This window comes from Hyposmocoma kahamanoa, unplaced genomic scaffold, assembly GCF_003589595.1.
Source record: "Hyposmocoma kahamanoa isolate Upper Pololo Valley unplaced genomic scaffold, ASM358959v1 62, whole genome shotgun sequence".
Lineage (NCBI taxonomy): Eukaryota > Metazoa > Arthropoda > Insecta > Lepidoptera > Cosmopterigidae > Hyposmocoma > Hyposmocoma kahamanoa.
In genome coordinates, this window is record NW_020653850.1 from 8997598 (window position 1) to 9020767 (window position 23170).

Genomic DNA, 23170 nt, shown 5'->3' on the forward strand with positions numbered 1-23170 from the left:
GAATGCAAAGCCAACTTAGTTGTCAGTATTCCTAGAATTCCCGAAATTTAAGGAACAATTATTTGTATTGGTCTTCAAATTTTATTTTAGATTGAAACTACACTAGTTTAGAGTAGTAAAACTATAATATCGCAGTATTAGGATGCTGTGCGATGTCCCGTATAGAGTTCTTGATATAGAAGAGATCAAGAAGTCACAATGTGATTGTAAGGGAACGTATAATTTGGCTCTGGTAACCAAGTAAAGAATGAGAGCAAGTGATACTTTACGCTTTGAAGTGAGCAAAAGCGATTGCGACTGGCGACTACTGTGTCAGTCGTTGAGGCACAGCTGTACTATTATGTGTATTTGTCTGTGTTTGACATTTTTCCACCCGGTATTCAGAATGATTTCGATTTTTCAGTGATCGCTAAGTAAAATCAAGTTTTTGTTTTTGTGTGCATTTACGGATTTGCAAAGTAAGTTTAGTATAGAAACTTTCATCATTAACTCTTGAACATGCACTTACAAATTGAGTACTAACTGCAAATTCATTTTGAGCTTTTTCATCAATGAACTTCATTTAAAAGACTTACAATATAAATTGAAGTAATTCTATTCAAATATATATAGGTAGTAATAACGGGAACTATTGCATCATTTTTATGGTTCTACTCATTGACACAAAGAAATTTCGACGTGTGATATATATATATATAGGTATATACATTTTGATACTATGTACAATGTATAAGTTCTGGTATTTAACGTACCATTCATAAATATAAGATCTGAAATCGATATATTTAATTCCAGTTATGAAATTGTTTTGCTTTGTCTGTAATTGCATGGTCTGTGCTTTGTGTAATGTTAATAACATTACTTGTTACGACGAGATCGGTGGCCCAATGGTTTGAGGTCCCGCTTTCGACTCTCGGTAGGACCAACTTGTGAAATTACTTTTTCAAAGTTTATTTCGGTCTGGGACTTCTTGGTAGTGCCCAAGAGTGAAATTAGAGTCCAGGTCCTTGGTGTAGCTGTCTTGACACATTATGCCTTTAGTGCCTTGTTATAAAGATTGCATTTTTTATGTAATAAATAATAATAAATAAAAACTTTCTGTCTATGATCATTAAGTTTCTGAAGTTTCCAATGCGTGCATTGGAACTACAGCCCATGTCCTCCCATTGTGAGAGGAGACCCCTTTTTTAACCCCCCATAACACCCCTCATGGAAGATGGCATAACTGGAGTTACATCAAAACGTTTACTGCTCCATTAGATACAGAAAAATATAAGTAACTCACATCCTCTCCAATTTTTGTAACTGTCAACTAATATTGCAGATAAAATTAATGAGCTGTCTGAGAAACCCAAGGGCTACCTTGCTCAACCCATTAGCATAGCTATGCAAAGGGGAAATATTGCCAGTGTCTTGGGCACCTTGCAGCGGGAACCCAATTTATGCATATAATTTTAAAATCTTTGTTTTACTTTCTAGCTTTTAAGCTTTTATTGTCTTTTTTACATTACCTGTATATTATCGAAATAAAGTAAGACTTAAAGAGGATGTTATATTTTTCTGTGTTTCCTGGAGTAATAGACATTTTTGACGTAACTCCACTTATGCCATTCTTCCATGAGGGGTGTGATGAAATAGCTGTTGATTGAGGTACACACATAGATAAATGAAAGTATTAAGGCATTTATTGCAACCAGAGGTAAATAAGGTGTAAATATAAAATTTTTCAATACCTAAAGAAAGCTTGGTAGGGAATCGCAACATAATAAACAATATTTAAAACAAAACATATTGAGTAGTATTGGTTATCAGTTCAGAAATATATATTTTTAAATTTGAAATTACTATCTGTATGTTAAATGGCTTGCTGCATGCGTTGCAAGTAGATGTAATTATAGGCCAGTCTCTTTGTCACCACATTCTATACATCACAGTAATCTCTATGCACACTTCTACACTTGAATAATCTGAACAGAGTACTCGTCAATGGGCAAATTAACTATTTTACAGCTAATGCCCAAACGATTTGTATAAAATTTTAAAGTTGACTAACTATTATTTTTATAATGAAAAAATAAACTTCAATTTACCTGTAGTCTAAATTCAACTACTAAATATTTTTTTAAATTATTGTATCTACAATCTTCACACTATAATTAAATTGTTTGAGTGATATTTGGCATTTGAGAGTGAGGAAACCACTGCTACAGCCTCTCTTAGTTATCGAACACATGCTCATCATTTAAGTCTTTAATGTACCTCCCATCAACAAGTGCTATAGTGAGAGGATTGGGATGAGTATGGAACCAATCTCTGTATTTAGGTCTATACAGGTCCATCACTTCTAGCATTGTTGGAAAAACTAAATATTATTTGTTTTCAACGCATGTTTAGGGAACAAAAAAACTATATGATTGGTTCAAAGAGTATTCTATAATCAAAATATTTTCTTGAAGACTTTGTATTAACTAATTTAATATTTATTGTAACTAAAAATTATAGCTATGCTAGTATGGCAGTTAACACAGGGGATAATTTAAGTGTAATTTTTTAAATTAATTATAGCAGTGTTGGTAAAAATATTGATTGACCGCAATCTCTCTTAATGTATGCGACTTTCTAAACAGATATATAGTTATGTTTCCTGTGAAAAGGTGCAGAATGGACGACAGAGATTTGGAGACTGAGGAGCAGCTGCTCTCCAGGCCGTACCAAACGCAGCTGGAAGACATATCTGTTAGCAAGAACACCATCATACATTTGCCTACAGGTTAATACTTTATGATCAAAAAATTTTTTTTTGCTTTTAAGCCTGAATTTGCCACTATAGGGATGTTAGGGACATTTGTATTTGTATAAATTTTCTGTAAAACCAAAAATCTAATTCTAGTAATTAAACAAGAATAATGTAACCTTCGTATTAATCAAGAGCATGTCAAGCTAGACGCTTTGGACCATTCTTATCGGAAGCGGTTATCTGTTCAATATCAATGAAATTGAATTGAAAAAGAAGTCCATATTATATAATATTTTTCTTTATTATTAAAATACCCACACCCTTGTTAATTATAGTCAAGTTTCTTACCTGATTATTACATCTATGTACAAAAAACCTGTTTAATTTTTGCCCCCTGCAGGATCAGGCAAAACATTCATAGCCATCAACCTAATCAAAAGATTACGCAATGACTTAAGAAAACCATGGGGACAGGGAGGCAAACGGACCTTCTTCTTGGTCAACACAATACCTTTGGTCATGCAACAGGTGAGTCAAAAATATTCATAATTTTTATTGTTTTAGTGCTTGTTAGTGTTTAGTTGTTGTTAGTTGTTTTAGTTATGCATCTTAACTGCCTCTTTGGTCGAACTGATTGAATGCTTCAGTAGCCTCCGAGTGGTCTGCTACGCAGTGGTCCCAGGTACAACCCGGGCCGGGAGAAATATTTGTATGGCCTCCATTTATTTCTCTCGTGAGTTTGGGTGTAATTTGTGGTTGTCTATGTGTATGTCCATGGCACACGCGGGCTGTGTTGAGTGTGTGCATTATTATTATCTATATTATAGAAAATTTGATTACCTAACTTTTGTGTTTCCACGACATTTTACCAGATTCATAAATTCATAACAATAACGCACCCAAGATACACCTTAGGGCTCGATAACATTGAGCTAGTTTAGTAACTACTAGAGGGCGAGTGAATTTTTTTTATGATATCAATTGACGGGACGAACAAGTCGTGCGCCTGATGGTAACCTACACGCCTGTCCATAACAGTTGCACTCAGAGCTTTAAATCGCAAAGAGGGGCACTGCCACTACGACCGTCATCCTGAGACATACAAGTCGAGTTGACAAGTCTCATGTGCCTGTAATTACACTAGCAGCACCCTTACCCTTCAAAACCGGAACATAGTAATGCTGACATTACTGCTTGGCGGCAAAACTAGGTAAGGTGCGTTAGTGATGATGATCTCAGGAATTACCGCAGCTACCGTATCGTAAATGTAAATGTAAATGTAAACAATCTTGATACATCTTTTTATTGAAACATTATACTTTACAAATCAATAGGTATAAAAATAGGCATGCAATTTCACATGATGTAAGTATTTGTATTTGGAGGTAAATAAAAATAATTTTATAAACGTATATTTCATTAAATAGACATCTCATGATTGTTTACATTTAGTTAAGTTCCTAAACAAATGGACTATAGCTTGTACGTTACACAATTCACATAAAGTTAATTATGCTATTACAATACAATTTCGTTACAAAAATTAGCTTTCATTCCGTCCTGCAGCAATGCGAATTGGTCCTCAATGTAGTCAAGGCTTTACAATTAAAATTGTTAGGTACAATTGACAGAATTGACGCCTCATTACTAAGTAGTATTTCTTTCCATCGGTCTAAATGTTTGTGTAACATTTATACTAAAAGAATTTAATAAATAATATCTTTGTAATGTTATGTCGGTAACTGAAATGATTTCTAATCTATGTAACTGAGTAACTGATATTGTGGTCAAACTAATAAAATATTGAGTAGTTTGGATATTATTTCCTCATTTAGGAAGTGTGACTGATTACATTATGATGTCTAATTCTATGCTAGTTAATTAAATAGATATCTTAACACAGTTTAATTTGTGAGTAAACTTAGTAAAACAAACAGAGTAAAATTACATTCGCAGGGTTGCCAGTTTTCGTAAAATATGAAGTCATGTTGCTGTTGTCGCCAGTTCTATCGATAGATACAATTTTGCAAAAAATATCTGAATTGTGAATGTTTACGACGTTTTAGAAGTTCTGATTAGTAATTGCGTTATCGCCTTCTTTATTCTTATTTTGACAGTTGGCCCATTAGAATCGAAATCAATTGGGTATTACTTATTTGACAGTAATTGTTTCGGACGGATGTCAGACGGAGAGCGGGAGTAGACCTGAAACGGTACTCGTACTTTAATATAGATTATGACATTGTTAGCTGAATAGTTATTGGTTTACAGTACCAAACGACTCTCACTATAACGACGTGTTTTATTTATATGACAGATCCGTACACAAGGCGAAAGAGGAAAAAGAAGTAGTCTAATAGGCCATAAATAGTAATTGCTCGTAATTGATTTAATTCCACACAAATGAATAAATAATAAAATACAGATTTTCTGGCAGTATCTTGTACAAATTAATCATGTCGGCGTACCTACATATATTTTGTTGTTATTCTAATTATACTACTTAAATTATGTTAATTTTCTTATTGTTTGTATGTCGACTGTCAGACTCTTCCTATTGTAACCGTACTTTACTGCCTTCGGTAACGAAAAAAGTCACAACTATGCGTAATTTATGCAGCAGTTGTGCTTTTTTCGTTCTGAGTTCCGCAGCACTAGCGGAGCGACTGCAGCCCATGCTACGTGTTCAAATAAAATCATAAATTAGTAGAGAACTGTCGCAGCACTCGCCGCCGCCCGCCGCTTTAACAAGATACGCCTCCGCCCGGCGCTGCCGCTGCGGCGCCATGTGTGATCAGACTTTAAACTTAAATAAAACATTTTTTAAATTACTAGTCTTGTCTGCGAAAGTGTGTTTATAAATGCATAGGCGACTATAACTGCGGCGCTGCTGCAGCGGAGGCGATGGCTCTGTTGTTTCGGCGTCGTGTGTAATCAGAGATAAAACGTTCCACAATAGAACGAACACCTTATTTAACATTATATATAAATAGAACATATAATAGAACAACCACAGCACGTTGGACTTCACGTGTCAAATTTTGCTTTGCAATATTTTGCTATCATAGATGACATAGAGATTTGTATTAAGCTTAAAGCCTGTGTGTGTTGAATTTACATACGATAATTTTTCATGAGATTACTAAGCAATAAATGAGTACTTAGCTAACGTATCATACACAAACCTATGTCATTAGCCCTTAGATAAAATTTAATAGATGTCACACCACAAAGAAAGGATCCTCACTTAATTTTCCAATGCCACCGTATTTCTTTTCTCAACTTTGGTTCAGAGTAGATTGAAAGATATTTTGAATTTTATCGAAAATTGTAGTGGTTGCCTATTTTATACTCTTTTTAAGCAGACCCTTACTCAGTAATACAAAGTAGGCGAATTCTCGTAACTTTAATTTTTTACTACTTTAATTCTCGTAATTGAGTAAGACTTTAGGAAGTTTTGTAATAGTTTTATTTTATTACGTGTTACAGAAAAAGGTGATCGAGTCTCTGTGCCCTGTGGAGAGCGTAGCAGGATACAGTGGCGAAGACGGAGTAGACTATTGGAAAAAGGAAAAATGGGACGAAGAACTGAAAAAACATCAGGTAAGATATCTAGAGACAACATTTAAATTACATTACTTACAAATTACACATGTACGAGCAGCTTTTATTTAAGTGCTCATGTGTGCAAACTTAAATGTGCACGTACATTTACCGCGCATTTACTTACACACATCAAAAAAAGTTTGCGATCAATAGCATAAGCTCCTATAATTCTTTAAATTTAACTTTATCAAGAAAAAATCTATGTTGTATGCTTTCTTTAAATAGGAATACCCTGTTTGAAATTAAAATATAAAACTATCTTTTATTATTTATTTTAAAAAATTGAGCCATTAATCATAATGTAATAGTGATAGAAATTTCATAGAAAGAAAAAGACTGTTTAATTAAACTTAAACAACAATTTATTATTAAAAGGTGTGAATTCAATATAAAATAACTCCTCCCCTGGCTCGAATACATGCGAAGATCCTCCTGGGCATGCTGAGGATCAAGTTATCCAGCATTTCCTGGGGTAACCTATCCAATTCTTCAATAGCGGCTTCCCTGAGCTCTGGAACTGTCTGCGGACGTGGCTCACGGTTCCATACTGCTCGTTTAAGAGCATCCCACGCGTGCTCTATTGGGTTTAAGTCGGGCGAGCCGGCAGGCCAGTCTAATCGTGTGATATCGTATTCTTGAAGAGCAGCATTGACTCGTTGAGCTCGATGTGCGGGCGCATTATCATCGACCAGTACAAATTGGTGCCCATGGTTTACTCGGAATGGTCTGACGATATCATCAATAGCAACTGCTTTGTACATGTCTGCTGTCATGAAGCCCCGATACGGGATCAAAGGCGTTCTAGCTCCAATCATAATGCCACCCCAAAAGGACACCGATTTTCCGCCTTGCTGAACTGTTCCAGTGGCAGTTCTTTGTCTTTCACGGTCGCCTGGTCTTCTCCAGACAAGGACACGTCGGTTATCTGGATGAGTGCTGATTCGGGATTCGTCAACGAAGAGACAGTTTTGCCAAATGTTTTCGTCCTCACCTTCTTCATTTTGCCGAAGTCTAGCCCACTGCAATCTTCGTTGTTGACGTTGCCGGGAATTGAGCGGAGCTCGCCAAGACCTCCATGCTCGTAATCCAGCCTGGTGCAAGCAATTGCGAACGGTCTGCGTGCTAACTTCAAGCCCAGAGGCGGCCTTGACTTCTGCTTTTATTTTAGTGGCGTTGATTGTTGGATCACGGGCTGCCAGCAATCTAATATAGCGCTTTTGGGCAGCTGTCAAAACAGTTGGGCGACCGCTGCGGGGTCGGTCAGCTAAATTCCCCATTCCGTGATACCTCTGCAACGTAGCCACGACACAGGATTGGGATATAGCAAGTCTGCGTGCTATTACTCTCGTGGTGTATCCTTCTTCCCTCAAAGTTACTATTCTAGCTCGTAAAACCTCTGATAATCCTCTTGACATTTTTTCAATCACAACTTTCCGCGAAAAATATCTTGAATCGCTTATAATTGACTAAATCAGATTTCTGAATGAGCGTAAGCTAGGACTGAAAGCCTTTTTATATGAAAAAACAATTGAACGGGGTCATTGTTTTATGTTCTAATTTATTTTTAAATAAAGAATCTAAAAAGAAGAAAAAATCATAATATAATCTACAGTAACAAAAAAGATTTCAGTTTTTCGAAGTGATCGCAAACTTTTTTTGATGTGTGTATATTATTATGTGTATAGATAAAGCAGTGCATTGTACTACACACACTTAGGCATTAAAACACATCCTGAGATGTTACGTTTCAACCCACACTCGTATGTTAATATCTTTCATTAACAGGAACAGTCACATAAATTACTATTTATTTATTATACTTTACTTACACCTATTTATTGATTATTTATTTATTTATGTTCAATTTGTACTAAATAAGTGTTAAAAGTATCACAGTGAAAGTACATGAGGGGCCTATTGCGGCAATGCAATTTGTGACAGTTGAGAGAGGTTGAATCCAAACATCGAATACATAACCAAATTACATTAAATAATACATGAAAATTAAAATAATAGCCAGAATCAATTGAATGGACGGAAAATAACAAATTACTCATGAGGGTCTAACTCGAATTTAATTTTTTTTTACCGTCCGTGATACATGCAATATTTTTCATCACATTTGCGAGCAAATAAATACAATGTTTATTTCTTATATGAATAAATATGGTTCACAACAACTATGGATTTTTCAAATGGCGGATTTTTTTCTAACAACATGGCCAGCTAGCTATTCTTCCATAGACAATACAACTCGAACTAAAATATTGTAAAAAGCAAAGACGCTAGACGAAAGATAGCCGTGATAGATTGTAAAAACATTTGCTAAATTTTTATACATAAATTAATTAAAATAAATTATAAGCAATTCTTAATGATAAGTATTTATTAAGTAGTATGAGGGGAGGTCCAAAAGTCCGCGGAATGGAGGGGTTGTAAATAATATAAAACAATAAGGCTATTTTTCCTTTTCAATATAATTACCTTTGAGCTCAATACATTTTTTAGATCTCGAAATTAGCTTTTCTATGCCATCGAAAAAATATTTTTTCTCTTTGCTCTCAAAATGAGCTAAAATTGCTGCCTTAACCTCTTCATCGTCGCGAAATTTTTTCCCACGTAATTCTTTTTTCAAATTTGGGAACAAATAATAATCGCTGGGGGCTAGGTCCGGGCTGTAAGGTGGGTGGGTCAGCGATTGAAAGCCACACTTGTGAAGAGCAGCCATCGCAACATTGCTCTTGTGAACCGGTGCGTTGTCTTGCAAAAGCAACACACCCTTTGTCCATTTTCCCCGCCTTTTTTCTTTGACAGCTTCCTTCAGTCTCTCTAATGTTTTTGCGTAATATTCTCCAGTTACATTGACCCCCTTTTCTTTGTAGTCAACCAATAAAATTCCTTCACAATCCCAAAAAACCGTAGCCATGATTTTTCCAGCCGATTCCGACACCTTAAACTTCTTAGGGGGTGGTGTACCCTTTTTTGCCATTGCATGACTCCTGTTTGGACTCGGGCTCAAAGTGATGAACCCAAGTTTCATCTCCAGTAACAATTTGCTCCAAAATTGGGGTAGGTTCTGCGCCACACAGCTCCAAGAAGTGCTTTGATGCATCGATTCTTTGTTGCTTTTGAGGTGGCGTGAGCATTCTCGGCACCCATCTTGCACTGACTTTCGTCATGCCAAGATGATCGTGTAGGATCCTCAAAATGGTAGTGTCTGATACTCCTACCAATGCAGACAGCTGTTTCTTCTTCAGACGGGCATCTTCCAATATAAATTTTTCGATTTTTTCAACATTGTCTGATGTGGTGGCCTCAACTAGCCGTCCTGGGCGAGGATCGTCTTCAATTGATTCTCTGCCATGTTTGAAAAGACCGTGCCACTTGTAAATCATTCTTTTACCAGGGCACTGATCCCCATAAACAGTTTCCATCTCATTCATAATGGTTTGAGGAGGTTTTCCTTGCTTGTTAAGGAATTTGATGACAGCACGAAACTCAATTTGCTCCATATTTGCAGTTTTCTTCCGGATTTACTTGTTTGTAGGGCGATATCTCGTAAACTAATGAAGTTAAAAGGGTGAAGCTTGATATATATACCCCTAATGAGTATCTGATTAGTACCACATCAAGCAAGCGTAATTAGCGGGCTCCCGCCCCCTCCATTCCGCGGACTTTTGGACCTCCCCTCGTATGTGGCTGAATTGCAATAAAATTTCTGTTTAGATAACATTTTAAGCGAATGTTTTAATTTTGAAGTTAAGCAAGCAACCTCCTTGCTTAGACTTGAACCTGATCTATATAAGGAAGTAATCGTGCTACAAATTAAATAAAACTCATTGTCCATGGCCCTAATGGGAAAAAAGTCCGAGGTTTTATTTGGGGCGTTATAGTCAAGTTAGCCACCATGCAATCATATTATTTACGCGCAAGTGTGATGAAAATTAAATTAACAATAATAAGCAAGTGCTTTCCATATGATAAAAATGTAATAAGTAAATAAGCATTGTTAAGATAGTTAGTTAAAAAAGACCGCTAGTTAGGATGGAAACACGAGCGCGACATCGTGATATACTTCATCAGTTGATAATTAGGACCGACTACACCACTAACCCATTTAAAGATATTAATATAAAATAATACAAACCAAAAACGTATTCATAAAAAATAATTATTAAATACAACTCTAGACTCTCTTAAGGCTGTTTCAAGTCGTCGTTACGTCCTGACCAGTGTTGCCGCACTATGAGTAAGCAAATAAATAAATTGTCATCAGCAAATATTAAAAATTGTTAAGTGCTCAACTCTTTATATGAAAATATGAAAGTGACTTTTGTTTGTTTTTGTAGCTGTGTTTACCCGTCCATAGTTTTAATTTCACTCTTGAACTATTGAATGTTTCGCTCCATTCATGATTCAAAATATCTCTTGTGAAATTGACTGATACATGTCTTGCAACACGAACTACTAATTTAAAGGTTGACAGGTAAATTTGTCCCTGAAATGGTGGCCGGTACAAATCAGTGTTACCAATTAAAAAGAAAATGCGGATCACTGGCGTCGTACCACCACCCTACTTAACTCTACCGCAAAGGAGCACCTTTGTATTCCGAATTGAAGAGTAAGGAGTCAGCGGAACCATAGGCCCAGAAATCTTCAGATCTAAAGTCCCACTGTTGATAACGCATATTTGCGATTAAGGTAGTTTAAGGTAGTTTATCATTTACCATCACGTCTGTTTGCAGGTTTAAATACCATTAGACAGAAGATCAAGATCGAAATCGAGAGATTGAACTCACTGCCATTAGAAGTGATATAGGGCGGAATATCTTCGGTGTCATACATGTCTTGAATCTCCTCTTCAGTTGGAGCTTCGCGGTCGTCTGAACATCCCACCAAAATCTGTAAAAATAATATAGCGTTATAAGTTTGCAGGTATACGATTTTGTTATTTTCTACATTCAATATAGGACTCAAACGATGAAGAGGTGGTGTGGAGGTGGCCATAATCGTTCATGGACAATTGCAACGCCAGGAGCTACCTTTGTTGTCATCCTTGGAGAGCACTGTTTACTCGCTTATTGACTGTTCAAAAAACGAATATACGCGCAAAAAATACTTCAGGAGAGAGTCCTTTCCACATCTTACAGGTTCGAAGTAATAAAGTCTGCGTCGTTTCAGTATGCCAGGCATCCAGGATATGAGGGGGATTTCTTTGGCGGGATGTGCAATGGAGGAAACGTGACTGTGGCACCAGTCCGAGAAGTTCCCCTGAGCACTAGAAATTACTTTTAATAGAAATGCCACTAAAAACCAGTTTTAGTAGTTCTAGTTTTGTTGTAAATAAATTGACAAAGATAAAAATAAGTGAGGCTTATAACCTTCTGGATATAACTTTCTATTTTCTGGAATCCTTCGTACTGTTTGCTAAATTTATGAAAGTTGGATTGTTCCACTAGTATCACGTAGCTGGACTCCGAACTCCTTGCTCGACCTGTGATAAAATAAAACATACTAATCAAAGACTTCTTTTCTAATTTGGTATTGAAATGTCTACACAAGCAGTGCATTTAAAAAAACATACTGAAATAACAATTGCTACTATGTGTATACATAAATCAGAAAAATGCGTATGTATTATATATATTATATATTGCAGTGGATTAAAAGAAAAATAATACCTTTGCTTTGGATATACGATCTGTATTCCTCTGGGCAGTCGTATCGAAGGACAAGCAGGCACTGTGTTATATCAACACCTTCCTCTATGACACTTGTTGATATTATGCAATTCAGTTCCCTGTAAAATAAGAGGAAATATCTAGGATTAAGAGGAAATATCTAGGATTCTTTCAGTATTTTTATTTTTTAAGTCCGAATGATCAACGATCTCATCATCCTCAACGGGAATACGTCATATCCTAGACAAATACTTTTCATAAACAGGCATTAACAAAAAGATGCGATTATATTTGCAGTTGATGGTAGTACTGGAGATAAACAATAACACAAAGGATAACTTAAGAGTAGCAGTTGAAAAATGTTATATACGCTGACTTTGCTTAACAGTAAAACTGAAACTAAATAAGACATAAAAAATCCGCTTATAGGGGATTATAAATGTCGTTTCGCTAATTTCAGATATGTTAATAACTCAATTTCGTTAAACATATCGATTACAATATACATGTGTTGATTCGCTCGCCACATTTATTTTTTTATTTGCAGAGGTCATTCTACATCCGAAACTGAACCCAAATCACAAAAAAAATTTAATAAAAAAATCCTCATTTCTTATTGACATGATCTAAAGGTCATTGACTTGCACGGTACGTGCTAACATTTATAGCGCAGCAGGAAGAATCGAGAAAGTATTATTTTGCTCTCTTTTTTTCTAAAACGCTGCGCACGCGCCAGCAAGCGAGCGCACTAGTTAAAGGTGGGATAGGCGAACTCGTCGCAATCCTAGTGATCTATTAGCTACTCTCTCACGAAATGCCACGTGGTTTGGTATGTAAGCAAGAGTTAGTGCAAAACAGAACCGCTACCGGGTTCACCAGAACCTGTATTACCATCATCGAGTATATAACCAGAAATAGACACGAAATAATCATCCATCCCTGGAAATTCATCAGGCAAATGGGCCTTATATAATTTTTAAATATCAACTCTCGTTTGCACGGAAATCACAAATTAGAAAGTTGTAATAGTACAGCGCCAACAACTGACCTGTACGTCTCCGTATATTCCAAAAATATTATATGTTTATTGTAATAAAAATAATATCTCTAAATATGAGGGGCTGTTCCGTTCGGTGGTGTGAGAAAAACAGCAAAACATGTAATTACAAAACAAACGGAATCACATTTTATCGGTAACTAAATATGCAATTTTACAATTTTCGTTAGTTATAGCAAAGCTCAAGTTAAACTGGTCGATTAAAAGTGAAACAATTGACGACACCCTTTAATTGTTTCGAATTCGGGCTGGCCAATCGGAGCGCAGTTGTCACCGTAATGATTTGGCAGAATAGTTTTCAAACAAATTATATGACATTTCGTCTACATTTCTGGCTCGATGATTACCATCAAGTGTAAGTGCGTGACTATTCTTATGGCATGATGTGAAACGTTTAGTTTACGCAGAGGAGATTGCGAGTGTCGAAGAATTGCGCGCAAAAATAATGTCGGCTTTCAAAATTGTGAAGCCATATGTGGAAAGTTGAAACGAAACTCACGTGCGAATCTCTGCACAAGCTGTGGACCTAGGTACTTCTAGCAATACTTTCATGTAACCTAAACTTGATAAGTACCAAATCTAAATTACAAACACAAATTCAGACAACTTTTCCAATTAATGTAAATAATTAGTAAATTATAACAATACTAGTACATAATCATAACTAAAAAATTAGTAAAATATAATATAATAAATAGGTAAATAAGCGATCGAGAAATATTAACTATCACTTGGAGAAGCGTGTGGCGAAGCCCTCGCGCGGTGCACACAATTTAGGGACAAATTCGCAAAACTTTACTTGATACAATTAGCCAGAATATTGAACAGTATACTTTTTTAAATATTTTTAGATGATTAAGCATTATTTATATAAAATTTCTTAAATATAGCGAGAATGCAAATCAACACACTATATAGTGTAAGGGCAGCAATGTTGTCGATGTACCTAATGAAGGGCCGACATTGCGTTTTCTTCCTACTCATGGAAAAAACTGTGTCGATTCACAGTCTTCGAACTATCCAATAAGACACATTTTTTAAATACCTATCAGATAACATTCTCCGTGAATTAAAAGGAAACAGTACAATATAGTTGTCTCGTTTAAAAGGGCATACAAATTCAAATACACAGAATCGACGAATGTTTTTTTTATTATTCTACTGAAAAACTTACTTTTTACTGAACTTAAGAAGAGCGGTTTGGCTCGCTTTTTTGGTATAATGCTGTTCCCTCGTACATTTAGTTGGGTTAATGTTGAAGCCGACAATGAAATCGTGTTTTAAAAACCCAAATTCTTCCGGATTAGCCTCCTTTACATCTTTAAGGAGGTTATATAGAACTTTAGCGGTAAACCTTTGTTTTGTAAATATGATTGCAGACATTGGTTTCCTTGCTATGTTCACTTTTAATAATCCTGTAACAAATAATATTTTTTTTTTATTCATTGTCAGAATTCTATTGCGACATTACATTATTATTTAATAATTATTACATTGCGACGATACATTACCACGCGTGTAGATGAAGTTAATGTGTTTCTTTTTAGTATCATACGTAATATATTACGGAAAATACAATTAATTACCTTTAGGAGAATTGATCGCCTGAGGACTATATTCTTTTAAAACATTCAAAACTTGAACAAATTTTTCTGACGAATGTTTGATAATTTTTTCATAACCACTGTCTTTTTCCATTGAATTTATTAAAATCATTCTCGCTCTGAAAGTAAAAAAGTGATTAGAATAGTTACTGTGCGAGTGAGAGAGCGAAATGTAAAACTAATTGGTAGGGGAAGGATTACTGTAAGGACAGCCTGTCGTTATCATGTTTTCCAGTACCGCTAGAAACACGACACATCGAAAGTAAAATAATAAATATAATAATAATAATAAAGTAAAATAAAGGGGCTTTGACCATTATTGAACATCGGCCCCAAAACAATACATCAAAAAAACATTTAATAAAATCCAAACAGATGTAAATACTACCTAACCAAACATGTACACAAAATCTTCGCGTTGTTGTCTCAGACAGAACGGATTTAAACTACCCAACAAACCAATACGTGTAACAATCGCGAAAACCTACGAACTCGATAAATATTGTTAAAAATACTCACGCTATAGAATGTGTAATTGCGAATTTGAAAAGGTTTTCCGCTTGAGCTGTGATTGATTTTCGTTTGAGTCTTTCCATTAAGATGATGTAGGCCAAAATGCCCAGCGAGCCTCCGTACACCCCTAGCTCATTGATGAACATTATCATTGACACTATCATGTTCCTTACTTCTTTTACCATCTGTAAAGATGAAGATTTAAAGAATTTATTTGAGGAAAATGCTATTAGCATAGTCATACAAGAAGAGAACTCCGCGAACGCTGCCTACATTTTGGGTATCATGGCGTTATATGATATCTATTTCACCTATTAATGATATTATTGTTAACTAATCCTAGCACTTCATGTCTGTTGGTCCTTTGTATATTACTTGCATAATCCTTAATTAACCGACAAAAAAAACGAGAAAAACTTCATATCAGTCAGGAAAATATATTTATGTTAATGGTGCTTTCGGTGGCACCGCTTAGCAGCCTGGTCTTTAGATGAAGAAAGAGATTTTAGTAGCAGTAGTACTCCTTGTGGAAGAGCTCGTCCAGGGAAGTACTGACACCGTACCTATTTCTGCCGCCAAGCAATGTCAGCATTACTGCGTTTCGGTTTTAAAAGATAATTGTTTTGAAGGGTAAGGGTGCTGGTGAAATTACAGGCACGTGGGACATGTCTACTTATGTCTCAGGGTGACGGACGCAGGACTTTGTGATTTACATCTCTGAGTGGTGTAACGTTGTCGTTGCACTAATTTAGAGGATTAATTATTTATTTGCAAAAATAACTTACTAAATGCTTAATGTCCTTATACTGTATTTATTACGGACAGGCGTGTCGCTTAACATCAGGCACACGACTTGTTCGTTCCGTCACTTTGTATCATTCTGATTTAGGAGTGCTCGATATACATCGATATTTCACAAAATATCGATATGTGCTTTCGATATATCGAATCAATCCGTTTTATTGAACTATTTGATTGAGATTTGATTCATGTAAATCAGACTCTGATTCCCAGTAGGGCAAATATTGGAAACAAAAACTTATTTATCTTGGCTTTGTCAGGGTTCTGAAGAGATGCCCTAGATTCAATTTCGTTACTTATCGTGCAGGAAATTCCTTGGTTTGAGACCAAGTAGTTGGTGTAATCAAGGGGCATTCGTTTATAATATTTTTACAAATGAAACTATAAAAACAGTCTACAGTCACAGCAACCTAAAGATTTATTACTTTTTGATAACTCAAATTACAATTTACTTAAATCACAGTAAGAGTATTAACATCAATTTATATGAATCAAAAGCACTATGACTCCACTGGAAACTTCCGTCACACGCTAAGCGAAAGGAAATGTGACACAGGACGCCGCTCGACCCCTCCTCTTGAGTAGGGGAATCCTCAGATCTAGGGGAATTCCCTGACACCGCCTTATATGCAGCACCGGTCGGGTAAGGGAATTCTATAAGAATATTTTACACACGAAACGTTTATTGTACTGTTTTTGTATGGTTATTGGAAAGTTGTTAATACCACTTTTTAAAGATACGTAAAACCTTTAAATATAATAAAGACATAGTATTTGAAGAGGAGGACCGTTTTGTTACACGCCATTTTACAATCACATACCAATTTACATAAAGAAATTCAAGAACTTAAAATTTTCTTTAAACACTTAAAAGAATTCCTTCTAAATAAAAGTAAAAAATAAATACATGTGACACTTTGTGTACATTTTCGAGCCATTGTACTTAATATAAATGTGACAATGCAATAAATGTTAAATACAAAGTCAAAGTTACGCAGTGACACTTTATTTGAGAAGTAATTCTTAATGTTAATATATGTTTTTCTTGAAAACATGTGCGTACCGATGTCGGAAACCCATAACTTATCTAATAATTTCAGTAAACTTTTAACATTATTATACAATACAGAGATGTAAGGTGAACATTTAAATTTTTAAATTAAACTCTATTTTGTAAATGAGTTACTTAATTTTATATCCTCGTGTTTTGCATTGCAAAGCATGAAATTTGTTAAAAAAAAAAGGTTGCATCTTTTAATATTGGGCGATTTTGTATTTTATTTTCTTCAATTTCATTAATCTAAGTTATCAAAATGCAAATGCCAATGAAAGCCAGACAGCGGCACCGGCTCGCATTGCAAAATTAAAACAGAAATCCGTCCTGAGTATGTCCTAGATGGGGATATTTTTCCCTGAATCCCCAATGTGTGAAGCTAGCTGATTCCGACATTAGCAATACTAGAAAAAAAATCAAAAACTCGACAAAGTTTTTGACATTTTACTAATTGCTAATTACAAAACTTTCGCGGGTTGTTCAAATTTCACAACGTATACTTAATTCTATCGCTTAATAGGAAATATGTTCAAAAAGAAAAACTTAAAGCTAGACTGCTAACGGTGTAACAAAAGCCAGCAGAGTTTTGATTTGGCCATAAACTAATCTAGGCAAATAAATTCTAAGCTAAAAACGAAACAAACAAAACAATAAATAAATAAGGAAGAAATAAAAAAAATACCTACGCTAATGTGACTCATTGATCGGTCTATTATAAAGTAGACACTTGCTAGAAGATGTAGTCAGAGGGAATTTCGGTGAACCATCTAATTTTGTGTATATATACATATATTTGCAGACCGTTACAATGAGTTGCAAAGCATAAAATAAAAGAATACAAAGAATGTTATTAATAAATAAATAAATAACGCACACACTCAACATAGCCCCGCACTAGGGAAACCCTGTGTCGCGGGTGCCATGGACACACACATGGACAACCACAAATTACACCCAAACTCACGAGAGAAATAAATGTAAGCCATACAAACATTTCTCCCGGTCCGGGAATCGAACCTGGGACCTCTGCGTGGCAGTCCGGCATGGTAATCGTTCGGCCACGGAAGCAGTATTGAAATTATACTGAAAATAAAAGGCGAGATATACATAAAAGCTTACCTTTTTAGGATCACAAGAAATATCGTGTTGCCATTTCTGCAATTTTATATCAGGGTGTCCTGATACCTGTGGCAACTTGGTTGCCAACACCAAATTTTGCAAATTGTCCAAAATTTGAATAGCTTGTGAAGCAGCTTCGGTTTTCACAGGGGGTTTATAGAACATTATGACTTCGTTTGGATTTGTCGAATAACTGTAATATCAATAGTAAATCAATTAGTCGGGGTCCAAATCAACGTTCACGCATTACAATAAGTAGCACAACAAAATCATGTAGTCCACTCAGAATGACTGGCACTGAAAGAGAATCATCATATCACACGGAAGACGTTCGACTGCTGAGCATAGGCCTCCCCCAAAGATTGCCAGACTAGTCGGTAGTGAAGAGAATCAGTTTAAGTGAAATTCTTTATTATACAGTATCATTTGTAAATCGGGGATTTTATTAATGAATGCTGTAAAATTCGGTTATTAAATTAGTCAAAATTAACAAACGATAATTGGTAACATTTTTGCAAATTTGTTTGAACATTATATTATCAAAGGTAAGGGTCACATTGATAGTGACACTCGCACGGCCGTGTCGACGCTCTAACTACCGTGTCGACGCTTAAACGGCCGTGTCGATGCCTGAATAGCAGCTACCGATCGTCGACGGCCAAACTAATGCGACAAGTGTGGCGCAACATAATCGCCTTAAGCCAATTCCGCGCCGATAAGTGTGATGACTCCATTACATGGTTTATTTTTACCCCGATTCTGAATTTTAATAAGGAATAATAATAAGCTCCATATAGCGTATCTAAAAACTTACTTCAAAACTTCACCCATTTCATTAACTGTAGCAATGCTAGCGTGGAAAGTAGTCTCTAATTCCCGCAGCGTTTTTGGTACTTTGCACATGTCCACATTGGCGTTCAATAGAGTAGCTGTTAAACCTTAAATAAAAAAGCACATAAATAGTTATACTAATGAATTTAAAATAACATTGGAAAATAATTGTGAATGTAAATTTAAACCACTTATATAGGGAGACAGAATTCGTAAAGTTCCAACCAAATAATAGCAAAGTGTCGAACGGTTTTGTAATACTTCATCCTTATACGAGGGGAGGTCCAAACGGAATGGAAGAGTTGTAATTAAAGTCAAACAATGATACCTTGGAGCTCAACATTTTGAGATCTAGAAACTTTTTTTAGCGTCTTCATCGTCTCGAAACTTTTTATCTCGAGCTCACGCCAACGCACCGAGGGAAGACTGCCGCCGGTGCCAGCCGGGGCGGCCTCACATTGTATGGGTCTGTGGCGCGAGCTCGCCCGTACAAATAGACGCAGCGCGGGGATCAAGGATTGAGGCTACAAGGTGGGCAGACCAGCGATACAAATACACACCTGTGTAGTGTAGCCATTGCAGCCATACTCGTACATAGGGCGCACTATAAGTTTCCGGAACTGGCCACTTACATAAACAATATTTAAAAAGTAATTAGAACATTTGAAAATGGAACTCATTGGCTGTAGAAAACAGTTTGTTTCATCTGACTGTCACTTGTTTTTACATTGTGGCGTTATTTTAGAAATTGGTTGTCTACATCACCATGGATTTAACTCGTGAAAATTTTCGTACTATGATTTTCTACGACTTTAAGTGTAATTTAACAGCTCAGCGGAGCTTCACTCGGCTTCAACTGCTTTTGGCGATGAAGCACCATGCAAGACAACTATTTATAGCTGGTTTGCAGAATTCAAACGCGGTCGTGTGAATCTCAGTGACGAATTTCATGATGGTCGGGCGACCATCATGAAACTCCACTCCACTGCTGTGAACAACAAAAACATCGATCCTGTGCGCCGTATGATCAAAACAGACAGGCATGTGACGTACCATGAAATTCGGGCATCTTTAGGCTTAGGCATGAGTCAAATACAATCAATACTACACAAATATTTGGGTGTGAAAAAGCTGTGCTCTCAGTGGATTCCACACAATTTGACTGAGGCTCAAAAAATGGATCGCGTCACTTGGTGCAATGCCATGCTTACCAAATTCAACGAAGGGGCGTCAAATTTGGTGTGGGAAATAGTAACAGGTGACGAAATATGAATTTATAGTTACGATCCCAAAACAAAGCAGCTATCGAGCGTATGGGTCTTTTAAGATGTGCCGAAACCAACCAAAGTGGCGCGCGTGCAAAGTGCCTCTAAGCGTATGATTGCTTCTTTTTTTAATAAAATTGGACACGTGGCCACTGTTGCTTTGGAGAAACGTTGTACCGTGAATAGTGATTGGTGCACGACCATTTGTTTGCCAGAAGTTATTGACAAAGTCCGTAAAAATAACCGTAAACGCCGTATCATCTTGCACCACGATAATGCCAGTTCTCACACGGCCAGACAGACAAACGAATTTTTGAAGGTGAACAACGTTGATCTAATGAGCCATCCCGCGTACAATTCCAACCTGGCACCTTGTGACGTTTATTTATTTCCAAAAATTAAAAACCAGTTGCGCGGTCAACGATTTTCATAACCTGAATAGACTGTCGAAGAGTATGAAAAATGTGTTTGAAAAATTTATATTATTTATAGTATTTTTTTTTGTTATTTATTCCGGAAACTTATAGTGCGCCCCGCGTATGAACGGTGCGTTGACTTGCATAAACAACACCCCTTTTTAAATTTTCCCCGCCTTTTTTCTTTGATAGCTTCCTAAAGTTTCTTCAATATTCTTGCACAAGTCATTAAATTCTCCAATTGTTGTCCAACTTTTCATAACGATCGATCAAAAACATGTATCACAATCCGAAAAACCGTAGCCATGATATTGCCGGCCGATTCCAACACCTTAAACTTCTTTAAGGTGTAATTCTTATGCCATTGCGTAGACTCCTGTTTGGACTCAGGTTCAAAGTGATGAACCCAAGTTTCATCCCCAGTAACAATTTGTTCCAAAACTGAAGTAGGTTCTTTCTTCACCATACAGTTCCAGTTGAAACTTAAAATTTACCTGATTAGTATCCTATCAAACAATTTATTTCCTGCCTCCCATTCCGCGGAATTTTGGACCTCCCGTCATATCATTAATATACCACACATCCGCACTAAACGCTTTATTCTTCCTAATGCGTACTACAAAGGAAATATGTACACTACTATCTGCATTACCCGAGAACTACAATTCAGGGCTATTCAAGCTAGTGTGTACGTATTTTTTAGACAAACGCGTATCCTCGAGAGATTGTGAACATGCGTGTGTCTATGTACACAACACAAAATGGTTTTGACATACGAATATCAGCCGCTTTCGAAATCCAAATACGAAGATTAAAGAGTCTACAGGGAGGTTCAAGCCGAAATCGTCCATGTAATAAGAGGAAAAAAGACGCTCATGGACGATGAGGTGAAACGCACATCAACTTTTTCGCTGTTATTGCATGAATATAGTTTTTTCGGACCAACTGAAACCAATTCGGCGTTAATGAGTATGGTGTTACCCTATCACGTATTGCCAAATTATAATTATGCTGCAACTTATGCTTGCGTAGGCAAGCAGGTCCAATCATCATGAGCTAATCGTACCGTACGACAAGAATATTTTTTGTAAAATTTTGATTAATCACATAGCCAAAGATATTTAGATTTTATTCTCTCGCGATGTTTTTTTATATACTAATAATAATCGTTTATTTGTCTCAACACATTAATATATCACACATAAAGGTTAATACCACATCGTAGATAGTGATCTGATATAAAAAGTCTGTAGCTTAGCAATGTGGCGGAGAATTTACATTGTCGCCGATGTTATGCTACAATGTCGCTCATGTAATGCTACAATGTCTCTGATGTTATGCTACAGAGCGCCGTATTTAAAACGAACTAAGTTTCACATCGTTCATTTACAAGGTTGCTATATCTAGTTTATAAATAGTGAGCATGACACAATGAATTGCAGAATAAATATTAATATTATACCCAGACCGGTCCTCTAGATTCAGGACAGCTTAAGCAGTAGTTAGGTACAAAAGTATAATTTAGAAATTATCATTGAAGTTCTAGAATCATAAAGTTTATTTGTTAGTTCGCATTTTATTTGCGGCTTCTGCACTAAGCACAGGCTTGTGTCGCAGAGACCATTTTACATTTACTTTTAGCACAGAACTCTGGTTTGATATTTTGATGTAAACTCAAATAAATTATACGTGAAAGTTTAGTTGCAATTGTGTAATATTTAAAATAATTATGTCGCTGGACTAATTAAACTTACACACAGTGAATAAAATAAAATGAGTGTATAGTTATTTTTGATACAAGTGCGGAAAGTTAGTCATTATTCACGAGTCTCGAGGCTTCTTGGCCCGAGCCAGAGGCGAGGGTCAAGACTCGAGTCAAGTGAAAATGACAAATCCGCACGTGTATCAAACGACGTTTTTTAATACATTTGCGAAAAAACTACATTGAAAGTAAAATAACAGTATTTAAAAAAAACTCATTTTCTGCTAGTAAATTAAAATAATGAAATACAACCACTGCAACCATTATTTAAAAGTGTATGGAAATCTAGTTCTAACGTGCTGTTTTTGTTTATTTTCTGTAATATCGGTCTGTAACCACTTTTCTTATTATGAAGTCCTGGTACTTTTGTTTAAACTTCTTTAGGAACCCGTGCACGGTAGTGAGATACAATTTATCTGTAATACATAGAACAAATATATACATAAAAATCTCGCCTGTCACCCATTCAGGGGTAGGCAGAGACTGTGGACCTCCACTCGATACGTTCATTATATAGTATTTGTAAATAAAGATAAGTTTTAATGACGAATGACTTACGTCACAAAGCACATAAATATACAACTTCTTTAGTTCTGTGCTTAAGATTTGAAACAACAGTAAATTTAAAAAAAATGGAAAAGTAAAAAGCACTAGTGCGAAAATTCCAACTTTCGGCACGATTTGTAGTACGAAAAATACCACGTTTTGAGCAACTGTATTAAAA

General features: G+C 36.0%; 1 protein-coding gene across 1 annotated transcript in view; it reads left to right on the forward strand.

Moving 5' to 3' along the window:
• Positions 1–309: 309 nt before the first annotated feature.
• LOC113229756 (endoribonuclease Dicer) overlaps positions 310–23170 on the forward strand; it is a 79795-nt gene continuing 56934 nt past the window's right edge. Inside the window, exons 1-4 of the mRNA XM_026463437.1 lie at positions 310–458; positions 2655–2770; positions 3138–3265; positions 6227–6340. Of these exons, the coding sequence (XP_026319222.1) occupies positions 2662–2770; positions 3138–3265; positions 6227–6340 (351 nt within the window). The 5' untranslated portion in view covers positions 310–458; positions 2655–2661. The remainder of the gene's footprint in view (positions 459–2654; positions 2771–3137; positions 3266–6226; positions 6341–23170) is intronic.